The sequence below is a fragment of the Apus apus genome, chromosome 3 (assembly GCF_020740795.1).
Source record: "Apus apus isolate bApuApu2 chromosome 3, bApuApu2.pri.cur, whole genome shotgun sequence".
Lineage (NCBI taxonomy): Eukaryota > Metazoa > Chordata > Aves > Apodiformes > Apodidae > Apus > Apus apus.
This window is the reverse complement of record NC_067284.1, coordinates 103,041,775-103,053,904: the sequence shown is the minus strand read 5'-3', so window position 1 is coordinate 103,053,904 and position 12,130 is coordinate 103,041,775. Positions and strand designations below refer to the sequence as shown.

The following is a 12,130-nucleotide window of genomic DNA, read 5'->3' as shown; positions in this document are numbered from 1 at the left end:
ACTGCCATCCTAAAAAAACCACAGGAAGTTGCACAAGATGGACATTTTAAAAACTGCTGTAATAGTAGAAGCTAATAATTGTTTTCTCTATTTTATGACTATCCTTCCTTTTTGTTATAGTTGAGAAGTTATGGTAATATGATATCGAAACACAACAACATTCTATCATCTAATTTGTCTTTGTTTGCAGCTGGACAGAAGAACTGCTATGACTACTAATAATCTGAACCATTAAAGAATAATTCAGGACCACTGAGATCACCACACACAACAGAAAGTCAGCTGCAAAAACGATATACGTAATTGCCTTGGAAATCTGGCATTCAAGGCGCAAGAAGCACCTGAACTGCTATCACAGTTTTCAGATCTTCTTCTACTACCAGTATAATCTTGTCCAGGGACCTCCTCTTCCAGGATACTCAACAAGCATGCAGCTCCACAGATGAGTCACAGGTCACAGGGGGTGTTCAGCTATTCAGACAACTGCTGTTAGGTTGTCTAGATATCCAAGGAAAATTGTGTCAGAAGAAGGAGATGACTGGGTATTTTCCCTTTACACACTCAGCCTTGAGGTATGTATCACACTACTAGCACAGTGAAAACCCTACTAAGATGTAAGAAAAAAACCCATAGTATCATTACAAAGGAAAAAAGAATTAACATGGTTCGGAATTTCTCTCCTACTTTCATCTTTCCACTGTAAGCCAGCACATCTGCTTGCATCAATGCAATAATGAAGCAAGGACATGGTACTAGTTTGTCAACTAGCCTTTTTATTCAGCTAATAAACAGCAATACATATTACAATTTCCTTCATCTTGTTTTTTTTTCACTCAAAACCTACATTTTTGCTTAAATGAAGTCTCTGAAGGGTATGGTTAGAGAGGCTGTGGCCAACCTGAGCGCTAGTTACCAGGAAAATGCTGCGTGTGTTTTCAAAACCTAATGCAGAAGTACATTCGGTGCTTTTCATCTGAGGGTTTGCTGCACACGCATGCAGAAAAAATTAGCTTTTTACTTCTAGGCAGTCTGACATACATCAACTACACCACAGCACTGTTCTGTGGTCCTACACTGAAGTAACTGTTGTACCAGACTATGTGGGATTATGGTAGGTTTGTTTTACAAGAAGTGATTTACTGGTATTGTGTTTGCACCTTGAAATTGCTTAATGCAATGTAAAAGTAGCATATTCTACCAGCAATAAAAGCATGCCCTGAAAAGAGGTGAAGTCAGATCTCAAAAAACAGTAGTTAACACCTCAGGCTTCCTTACTGCTGAAATGTGACAAGCAGTTTCCCTGCAAGGTTTATTGGTTGACCATTAGTCACCAAGTCAAACAAACCGAGTACTCAAGATGTAAACTACCAAGAGACAAGTCAGCAGGCAGATTACCATCTTTACTGCTCCTAGTCTACTCAGGTAATCTTCCAAAGTCCCATAGGGTGTGACCCATCCCTAGGGCAACCAAGTTCAGTCATTCCACCTTGGTATGGATCTAAAATGCAACAAGTCCCAGTGAATCTTCTTTATGCATTTGCAGAACCTAGGGAGCCTGGGCACATAATTAGCAGTTCTGCAATTAACCGCAAGCAGCATTTCAGGTAAATGGATCTTGCTTTGTGGGTAAAGCTCAGGACAGTGCTGCGGCATTTATCTAACATGTGGAAATGCTTCCTACTTCAAGCCCTCTCCTGAAGGGCATAACACGCAACACCCGGTACACAGCTCTCAATACTGTTAAAAATCCGATGCGTGTTCTCTTAGCATCTGAGCTATCTCTGGTTTTAATGAGATGTTCCAGTTTGAAGTGGAGCTTGTAAACCAGACTGAGTAGCTCTTTCAGAACTTACCTGCCCAAACAGAAACAAAACCCTGTTCCCCGCTGGCAGGCCACTCCTCCTGCCCATCAGTGCTTGGCTGAGAGAGAACCCAAAACCTGCGGCCAACGAACGCCATGACCCTGATGCCGCGTTCGGGCTCCCCAGCTGTGCACGCCCCATCTTTCCTGCGAAATTCCCAGTTCTCCCACTTTTTCCGACGTACGCGTTTGTAAAGCCGAAGGGCGCAGGCCTGTCCTATGCACGCCCAGCTCTTGCTTTACGTGACAACACGCACAAACACACCTGAGGTAACAGCCGCTATCTGCCCCCGCACAGTAAAGGGCTGTCACGGTTTATTCCCGGAGCGATAAGGTGCGGGGTGTGACGGGAGCCAAGCAGCAGAGACAGGCTCCCGATGCTGCTGTGCCACCAGGAGGGCCCTGCACGCCACCAGATCGCTCCCACCGCCGGGCCCCCCGGGCGGGCCCCGCCGCTCACCCCGTCACGGGGCCCACAGCGGCCCCGCAGCCGTTCGGACGCCGGGCAGGGTGGGACACCGCCGGCGCCGCCGCTTCCCGGCCCGCCCCCCGCCCTGCCCCGACCGGTACCTGAGGGCAGCTGCTCCCCGCGGGACATCGCGCCCCGGCGCGGGGCCAGCAGCGCCAGCAGCGCTAGGAGGGCCAGGGGAACCCGCATGGCGTGCGGGCCCGCTCGGGTTCCTGCTCCGCCGCCAGCCTGGCTCGGCTCGGCTCGGCTCGGCTCGGCTCGGCTCGGCTCGGCCCCGGCGCCTGCGCGCTGCGCTCCCCGGGCACGGCCGGGAAGGGGCGGGCGGTGCCGCCCACGGCGGGAGGCGCGGGCGGGGAGCGGGGCCCTTCCCGCTCGGGCTGCCGCGCCCGGGCGGCCTCGGGGCGGCGGGGGCAGCGGAGGAGCCAGGGAGGCGGGGTGGGGCGGCTGCCTGCCCGCCCGCCTGCCCGCCTGCCCGCCGTGCGGCCCGGGCCCCCCTCGGGCCCCGGCTTTGCTGCCTCGGTTCCGGTGTTAAGCGCCGGTGCCGCGTCGCGCCTGTCAGCGCCGGCCGCTGGAAAAGGATCGTCTTCCTTGTGGGGTCCTCATGTGGGGACATCTGCTCTTCCCGCTCCTTAAAAACAAAGCGTTCATCCAGCGGAGTTTCTCAGGAACAGTATATTGGGTTTACGTACATAGAGGAATCCTAATTTAGGCGGAGAAATTTTATTCTTTCTTGCAAATTGCACTTCAAAAAAAAAAAAAAAAAAAAAAAAAAAAAGGAGTGAAGTGCTGCCGAGCAGCTTTTCCACCCTCCGGTTTCCGTCTCTGCTGTCCAGTAACCCAGTAGCAGATAATGCCACACCTTAACCATTCAGCCTCAAAGCTGCCCTGGGCCAAACGAGTGGAAGGCCACAAAGAAAACCTTTCCTGCTACACCCCTCCCCAGCAATAAGAGAGATGTAGCAGCCTCTTACGCTCCTAAGAGATTTCGCAACTGATGCTTTTTCCAGACCTAAAATGGCAGCTTGAGGGACGCTTCACACCCATGCCCTTTCCTGGGTTTTCAAAGGGACAGAAAGGAAGAACATAAGAAATACTTCCTTTTTCTTAAGCCTCTCTTGGAAAAAAATTATGTCAGCTGCTCCCTCACCTTTATTTCCTGTCAAAACATTGTCCCACTTCCTGGATAAACATCTGAGGGAAATTACTTTCCTGCCATCTGCATAATTAGCTGCGCAGGAGGGAATGAGTAGCAAGGAGAGAGGAGATGGCAAACCAGCGCTGCTGCTGAGGGAAAGTGCCACTGGTGTGGCCTCAGGAACGATGGTGTCTCCACAGGTGATGAAATGGGGCTGTGGGGTGTAGGGTGAGCACTGGTTAGGGAGCCAACATCTCCTCCCAGCTGCACTAAGGGTGACGGAACTAGACTGTGAAATGATGCTCACGTTATGTAGCAGCACTGTGCTCACAGACTGATCTCTTGGGCTTAATGCAAGAGCAGTAATGAGTTTCACAACCAACAACTGCTTAACTGTCTTGATTGAAATACTGAGTGCTCTCTGGCTTGTGGGTTTTAACTTCCTGAATGGTGTTGACAGTGTGGGAACAAAGTTTGGAGCCTGTATGAGGCTTTATAAAATATTCCTAGGAAAGGCACTTTTCAAAGATAGCACCACTTTTTCTTTAAATGCTAACACAGGGAGAAACTACAGACACAAAGAAGTTATCTCTAACCAGAGGTTTTCCCCAGTGATTAAAAGCATTGCCTGTGTTCACCTTCAAAAGGTACAAATAATCAGATACCCCACAAAATATATATATATATATTTTAAAAGTGCTCTTTAGTGATCGTTTAGCTTCTATACATCACATGAATCTGCCAGGAAGTTCAGGTTAGGAGCCGACCAGCTCTGAGGAGAAGGACCTTGAAGTCCTGGTGGTCACCAAGTTATCCATGGGGCAGCAATGTGCCCCTGTGGCCAAGAAGGCCAATGGTATCCTGGGGTGCATTAAGAAGAATGTGTCCAGCAGGTCGAGGGAGGTTCTCCTCCCCCTGTGCTCTGCCCTAGTGAATCTTATTAATGTCTATAAATATCTGAAGGGTGGGTGTCAAGAAGGAAGGGCCAATCTCTTTTCAGTCATGCTCTGTGATAGGATGAGGGTCAATGAATGCAAGCTAGAGCACAGGAAGTGAGGAAAAACTTCTTTAATGTAAGATTTATGTAAGGGGAGCACTGGAACAGGCTGCCCAGAGGGGGTGTGGAGTCTCCTTCTCTGGAGGCTTTCAAGACCTGTCTGGATGCATTTCTGTGTGACCTGCCCTAGGTGGTCCTGCTCTGGCAGGGGGGTTGGTCTCAATAGTCTCCAGAGATCCCTTCCAACCCCTAACATTCTGTGATTCTGTGGTTCAGTGATCTTCTCATACAGGTTTACAGTAAGAATACAAATTTCAGTCTTCCAGGAGCATAATTCCTAACTTTAGCAGTAATTTTGAATTTCTGCCTGTTTTGATTCTCCTCAGCTACCCATTCTTTCCAAATTCACACTTGCAGGAATCAGAAAACTGAATCAATGAGAACTGAAGCAGCTTAAGGTGTGCTCTTATCAGAGACCACTATCACTCATTCCAGGAGTGAAAGAAAATATCTCACTACCCAGGAAATTTTCTATATCCTAGGATTAAAGCTCTTTTAAACACCCGTACAGCATATCATGTAATTGCCCTTGCACTGAATCCTGAAGGAAGGAGATAAATAATGCACCATGGAAGTCATGGTACCACCAAATGCTGTTACTGCTCTAGTGGCAGCTGACCAGGGTGGTCACCTCTCCAATAGAGCAGCAGCAATGAGTGCTACTTAGAAGTCAAGCGCCAATTTAAAGACAGCAGGTTATTTGTGACTGAGGATGGTACCTGCCTGAATCATAAGGTAAAAAAAAACACAAAGAAATACATCTAGAAGATAGAGTTGTGAGCTGATGAACAGGCCTCTAAAAAGCTGCAGTGTTTCCAGTGTAGCAGCTGCTTTTCTGTAGCTGGTGTGTTGAGAGATGACCTCTCATGCTCTGTTGTTTGTGCTTGTCTGATGCGTGTGTGATCTGATATGCACCCTGAGACAAAACTAGCCCAATGGGCAGTAATGCAGACCAGCTTCTGCGTGACAGCCAGTCTGCTCCCAGGCTGGAAGAGGTATCTCGATGGTTTGGGATAGGAAGGAGAGTCATTAACCTTTATCAGTAAAAGGAGAAGGCCCATATTTAGTTGGAGCTCTGAATGAGGTAAAAGAAGAAAAGCCAGGAGCTTCTCACTTTCTTATATATATTTGAACATTTTGAGGCCCTTAAGGAAAAGATAGTTACTGCATTTGGGAGATAGGTTGCTTTCGGTTGTTTGGGTTTTTTTTTGTTTGGGTTTTTTTGTGTCTTTTTTTCTTTTTTTTCTTTTTCTTTTTCCTCTTCTCCTAATACTGTATTTTTCTATGCTTTATGCATGAAGTTGTAGTGCAAACCTTACTGTGTGTTACTGTAGTTGCTGGTCCCATGCCCAGATACAGGTCTGAGTAAAAGGCTAACCACCTTCCTTGGCAAAAGTAACACTTACAGAAATGAGAAATGAGGGAAAGGGTATCTAAGCATGTCCTTCCCTGAGCATGGGAAGGACAAGCACGATTATTGAAAATATGGCTCAGTTAAAAGCTTTGTGCAATGCCATTGTGAATTTCTGTATTTTGCATCTAGTCTAGACATTGTAAAACTCATAGACCAGAAAGATCATATCTTCTATAACTTTCTGGAAAAGGGTGCCATTAATCTAGATGCAAAAGTATCTTCTGATAAAAAATTCCACCTCATAAAACAGGCCAGCATCATAATGAGCCTCAGAACAAAAAAATGTGGGGTCTCTTGCTCTCTTCTGGTAATCCAGTGTCTCTGATGTGGAAAGTCTCGTGCAAAATCATTGTCAAATATTAGCTATGTTTTAAAGATACTACATGTAGTGCCCTTAAAGACAAATAATTGTTCTGTTATACAACTCAGTCTTACTTAGAACACACTGTTTGACAGACTACTGAGGACAAGCTAAAGAATGAAATGTGTTGAATATTATAAATTTCTAAACAGCATTTTCATAGCATGAGCAAAGTATTACAATAGGAAATACTGCAACTCTGCATGGTACCCAGTGATTTAAAACTCATAGCAGAATCATTGTGTATAGTCAGGATAAGCATTAATCAATTCAATCCAAATTAAATGTAATGTCTTGTAAATCTGTGTAGGGACTGTTAAAAAGGAGGTCTGAGAATGGGCACAAATACATGCAATAAGATACTTAATGAAAAAAAAATCGAACAACTATAACCTAGCTTTAAGGTATTCTTTAATCCTCATGATTGGTTGGATTGTAAATGAAATTTGTTATGCTCATATTTTGTTGTGATTACACTGAAACTCTTACTTCATCAGAGGCTCTTTTTTTCCCTCTTCATTTTAAAGTAATCTAAGAAACATTTCTCAGTGACAGAAAGGTATGCAATATGCTCTCTTTGGCAACAGGGACAGGAACATGATATCTGACTGACTGAGCAATGTTTGAGGACTGCTGATTCATGCAGCAGGTGAGTGTCTCTCACTGGCCATCTATCGTGCTGATTTTGACTAGTGAAGGTATCATAGGGGATATGCTGTGAGGATGGGTTTTGGGAATTACAAATATAAATCCGCAGAAAACCAGGCTTCAATAATTCTGCTGCTCACAGAAATATCTGTTCTGTGTATATGTTTTTTCCTGAAGCAAGTTCTCTTTTCTTGAAAGGTTCCAAATACTTGTTTGTAATCAATGTTATGCTCTTACCTCTAGGTAGAATTGATGTTTTCTATTTGCATCTGTCCTCCCAAATTTATAAACAATTTATCAACAATAATTTGAACTCTTGGTTAGATATCGTTTGTTGGTTTTGTGCTTCTGCTGTTTAAAAATAATGCAGCACATGTGATAAATTAGCAGTGTGGCAAGAATCTGACACATGAGCTGAAGCCACAACAAACACTTTGTCTTTATTCTGTACAATAAGTTTTTACACTGGGAAACTTGCTGTTGTCGATCTGTGTGCTAATTCACAAGTGTGAGCAATGGAATCAGATTTATTTTTTTTTTCAGTTGTCAGGCTGATGAACTGGAAGTGTGTTGAATGCAGCAGAGAGGGAAATACCAATTATGTCATTTGAGGAAGCAGATAAATGCCTTCTGCAGCACTGCACTGGACTGCTCTGTCCCAAGAGCATAAATACAACCAGGAACAGGTGCTGAAGGGAGCCATTTCCACTAACAGTTGAAATTGGTATTTTGTCTTCCTAGAAGAGGCTAATAATACTTGTCTTGTCTAGTTTGGTAAAAGACTGAAAGGAGAACTTCTCCTCTCTGTAAATATGTTCATGGTTTAAGCAGTCTCAGGTTTAAAAAACAAAAGATAATTTTTACCCCAAATCACAAAGTAGAAAATGTTCCTGCCTAAGTCAAGGCTGCAAATTAGAAGAAGATTTCTAATTTTCACAAAGTTAGAGCTTGGAACAGTTTCCTTGTAAAATAAATGTGAATAAAAATGTGGTAAGTTTTAATAAAGATGTGATCATTTAAGACATAAATTCCTAGAGTCATAGAATCAATCTGGTTGGAAGGGACCTTGAAGATCATCAAGTCCAACCATAATCTAAATCCCCCTACCTTAACCTAATTTACCCAATCATTGCTTAAATCATGTCGCTAAGCACTCTGTCTACATTTCTTTTAAACACTTCCAGGGATGGTGACTCACCACCTCCCTGGGCAGCCTGTTCCCCTGTCCAACAATTATTTACCAAGACTACCTGCTATAGCAGTGAAAGGTACTCAGGTAATCTTTTTGGATTGCTAATGAACTAAAGGATATGTAAAAATATTAGCTACTGAGAATATTTTATTTTAGAGCATTTTTTTCTTGTAAAGTATGTTTTTTATATCCCCTCAACCTTTTATTTTTTTTTAAGGTTCTGTAGGACAAAAATCAAAGAATACCCCCTTAAGAGAAAAAAAAAATAATTTTTGACAATATTTTGAAATAGTACTGCCAAAAGGGGAATAAAACCTGGTGAAGGGAGACAAAAAACACACTACTTGAGTTCATAAGGAATCTTTCTGGTTTATACTGGCCACTGGTTTAATTTGTAATCATATTGAAACAAAATGCCCAGCAGAGTGACACCTAGGCTAGGCAGTTCAAAGATCCAACCACAGTAAGATACAATAAATGAATGCATGCATCCGCTGTATGGACTTCAGTCTAAGAAATTAGTTATTAAAACCAAAAATGTCAAGAATGTTTTAGATATTGTAAGACAAAAATAATTCACTTTCATAGTACGAGACCAGTCTGTAACAGTCACACAGCATAATGTAGAACATAAGTATAACCTAAGATGCGCATCAAGCAGGCAGCTAATAAACCAATTAGCAGTTGGTGTGATTCTGTTTTCCTGAATTTTTGCTGAAAACAATTTTTTCTACAGTTCTTGATGTTTTCCCTGCAAACAACCATGTAACCTGTGGTGCTTTTCTGTAACTGGGAGGAGGGCCATATACAGCCAAGGAGTTAAAAATCACCCACATGCCAGGAAACAGGGAGTATCTCTGAAGTGATATGTAAAGGTAAGATCAGATAAAAACACTCCACTCAGAAGTGTAGAGCTATCAGAAACATACAGGTATGTTTTTTTTCCAGAATATGCAGATACAGTTTTTTTAGTTCTTTTTCTCTAAACTACTGATGTTCAGTAGGGGAGCTAATAACAAGTTTTCCTTACACACAGTTGTTCCTTTTCTTCCTGGAAGCAGTTCCTTGATAGTCCATTGATTAGTGTGGTTGGTTTTTTTCCATTTTTTTGCCAGATCCGTGTCTCTGTTTATTTCTGGTTCCCATGTTTTCTTCTTAGTTTCCCGATTGACATGGTCCCTGTTTGGGTAACCTAATTGGAATAAACTTTCCCACACTCACAAACAATCAACAGCTGGTGTGACTGACCCCATCTCTGCCTCCCTGACAACGTGTCAGTCAGGTTTGTGCCACTGTATGTTTTGTTTATGGCTTCATCCTTCTCTTACTATCCCTTTTCTTCATTGAAGAAGGTCCTTGACCAAATGCCCTTAAAGGAGCAGACACTATGGTCCCACTTAACGTTACACAAGGGTCAGAGTATACCCTGGCACTCCAGGAGATAGAAAGTAATGATATATTCCATTTCCAAACAAAACTTTTTTGTTGTTACTCTGGAGTGAGCTTCACAATTTCTGTTTTTTTTGAGCATAAACAGGAGGAAAATCAATGTAGCCTGAGGAATGAAGTACTGTAATAGAAAAGCTTCAGGTCCAGCTGGGTGAAAGGGAACCATGTCCCAGTTTGCTTTCTTCCCCCCCCCCCCCACTTGTTTTATATTGCAAAAATGTGGTAGAAATGTATGTTATTTGTGTTATAACTTTGACCCACTCCTTAGGGCCATTTCACATGTGCTGAGCTTACACAGGAAAAGGGAGGTACTTTTGTCTTTTTAAGAACTTGTTTTGGTGACTGCCTGCTGTGGCAAGGACTTACAGAGGGGACAAGCAGAGAAAAACCACCACAGATGCCCCATGTGTCTCCAGGAAATTGCGACAACCAAAGACATTAGTTAAGGTCTTCCAACAGATCAGTTTCTCATTAATTCTTGCCTGTGGACACTGTTTCCCAGCAAAGGTGGGACAGTTTCCCTACACTTCATTGATACAAAAGTTTGTTAACACACAGATAATTCCTCAGTGAGGTTTGTTCAGCTCAACTCAGCTTTGTGGTGCAGACAATCAGTGGTGAAAAGGAAGATTCAGGCTGTCATCTGGAGAGATCCAGAATTTGATCTCAGAAAAGTATCTGGCTTATCCAGTCTGGGATGAGACTTTAATAGGAAACAGAAATTCATCTGAAATAAGAAAAAGAAGAAGCATAACCTGGAAGTGTGGTTGATCTGTGGAGAATTTTGCTTTTATGTGATACCACATACAAATGAAGATGGTCACATAGGATTGGCAGTAGATGAAGGTATATTGGCACATGGCTACTTTTGGACAGCTGCATTTTGGTCTGCTGAAGAAGGCTGACAAGGTTTGGGCAGGCTCTGCAATGCAAAGCAGAGTGGAGAACAAGAAAGTTTGAAGGGCTTCCTTGGGGATGTGCTGTTTCCAGATGTTTAAAAGACACAAGGCGTAGCATTAATCATTGCTGGCCAGAAGAGGTGGCCAACTAGGGCCACACTGTCATCTGGCCTATGAATTACTGGATAGTAAGTGTAACACTACTTCCAGTAAGAACCAGAGCCCAGAACTTCCCTTTTCCTGAAGGATCCTCATCACTGCCCTTCATAGCCAGCCTGCATCTCTCCCTGGCCAGATGCAGCTTCAGCATGGGGAACAGGGAATGGCAAGTACCATCCCCCCAGGTTCTTCTGCATAGATGCCCTGTTTCTGTCTGGATTGGAGACCCTTGGTTGACAACAAAAGGTTAATTCAGGAAAATGTGTAACGAAAGGCTGGGTGTGGCAGGATCTCCGTGCTTGAGTGCTTTTTCTTCAGATTTTGGCCTCTCTACGTGGCTGCAATTGTGTTACTTGCAATCTGTTGTTATTTCTTTTCCTTTCACTATTTTTTTGGGCAGTACAGAATGTCAGGCTTCTGTACTTCAGTGGGAGGAGGGGTAGAGATGAGGGAGAAGGTGGTTTAATAACTGAGACTGTGAAACTTAACTGCAATGGGTGGACATGACTGCAGTCCTAACAGAGGACGTGCAGGCCCTTCATAGATGAAGCAGCAGGAGCAGCTCCTCAAACACCATGCAATGCCACTGTGCAAGTCAGAAGCTGAGCTTTGTGAATGTGGTAGCAAGGGACACGAGCAGATACCCCTGCAGAAACAATTCTCAGAAACATTTGAAGAACAGCAAGGGAAGGTAGAAAAAACCCAAGCTATGAACAAAAAAAAGAATTAGTAGGGAAGAAGACAAAGAAGAGGAGTATTTCAGAAAGAACACTGCTTTGGAAAAAGCTTGAAGATAGTGGAAAAGACATTTCTTTCTTCTTGTTAAATTCTTACAATGTTCAGGTTCTGTTAGCAAAGAAACCATGCTTCAGTCTCAACTGTTGCTCACTAGGGAAACCAAAATCATTTTAAGTTTCCACAAGTTAGAATCAAAAGGAATAATAGTATCTTCAGTAAAAAACAGCAGAGATGAGATAAACAATGAAGACCTGATATAGCCCTTCATACACAGTAGACCTTGTTAACATAAAGTAAATATAACCTTGCTTTTACTTTACAGGTCAAGGATGAGGTCTCTATTTTCATATTGGTGTCATAAGACCAATAATATGGTGAGAGGAGAAAGTTTTTCATTTTCTTCCTGTTTCTCCTGATGCAAAATTCAATAAATGTTAAGATGTGTAACAAAAACCCACTCAGATGTTAAGCCATGGCATAAAAATGCCCCAGAAGAGACTCCCTTTCGAAGGATTTTCTTAGCCAGATAAGTAGGGCTAAAACTGAGTTTATCAGCAATTCTGGGCTGCAGAATGGTTCTTGTACTTTCTGTTAACTTTTTAAACTTCTGAATGGAAGCCAAAAATGCGTCTGCTTTTTTCTGATTATTTTTTTTGGCAGCCTGCTGTGTGCTGAGATGGTCCACCACGTGATGCAAGCCCAGCCTTGATATACTGTCCGTTCACTGTGTACACCAGAGTTTTGGAGA

At 43.3% G+C, this 12,130-nt stretch overlaps 1 protein-coding gene across 1 annotated transcript in view; it reads right to left on the bottom strand.

Moving 5' to 3' along the window:
• IFNGR1 (interferon gamma receptor 1) overlaps positions 1-2,618 on the bottom strand; it is a 28,277-nt gene extending 25,659 nt beyond the window's left edge. Inside the window, exon 1 of the mRNA XM_051614639.1 lies at positions 2,432-2,618. Coding sequence (XP_051470599.1) covers positions 2,432-2,519 — 88 coding nt within the window. The 5' untranslated portion in view covers positions 2,520-2,618. The remainder of the gene's footprint in view (positions 1-2,431) is intronic.
• Positions 2,619-12,130: the final 9,512 nt, after the last annotated feature.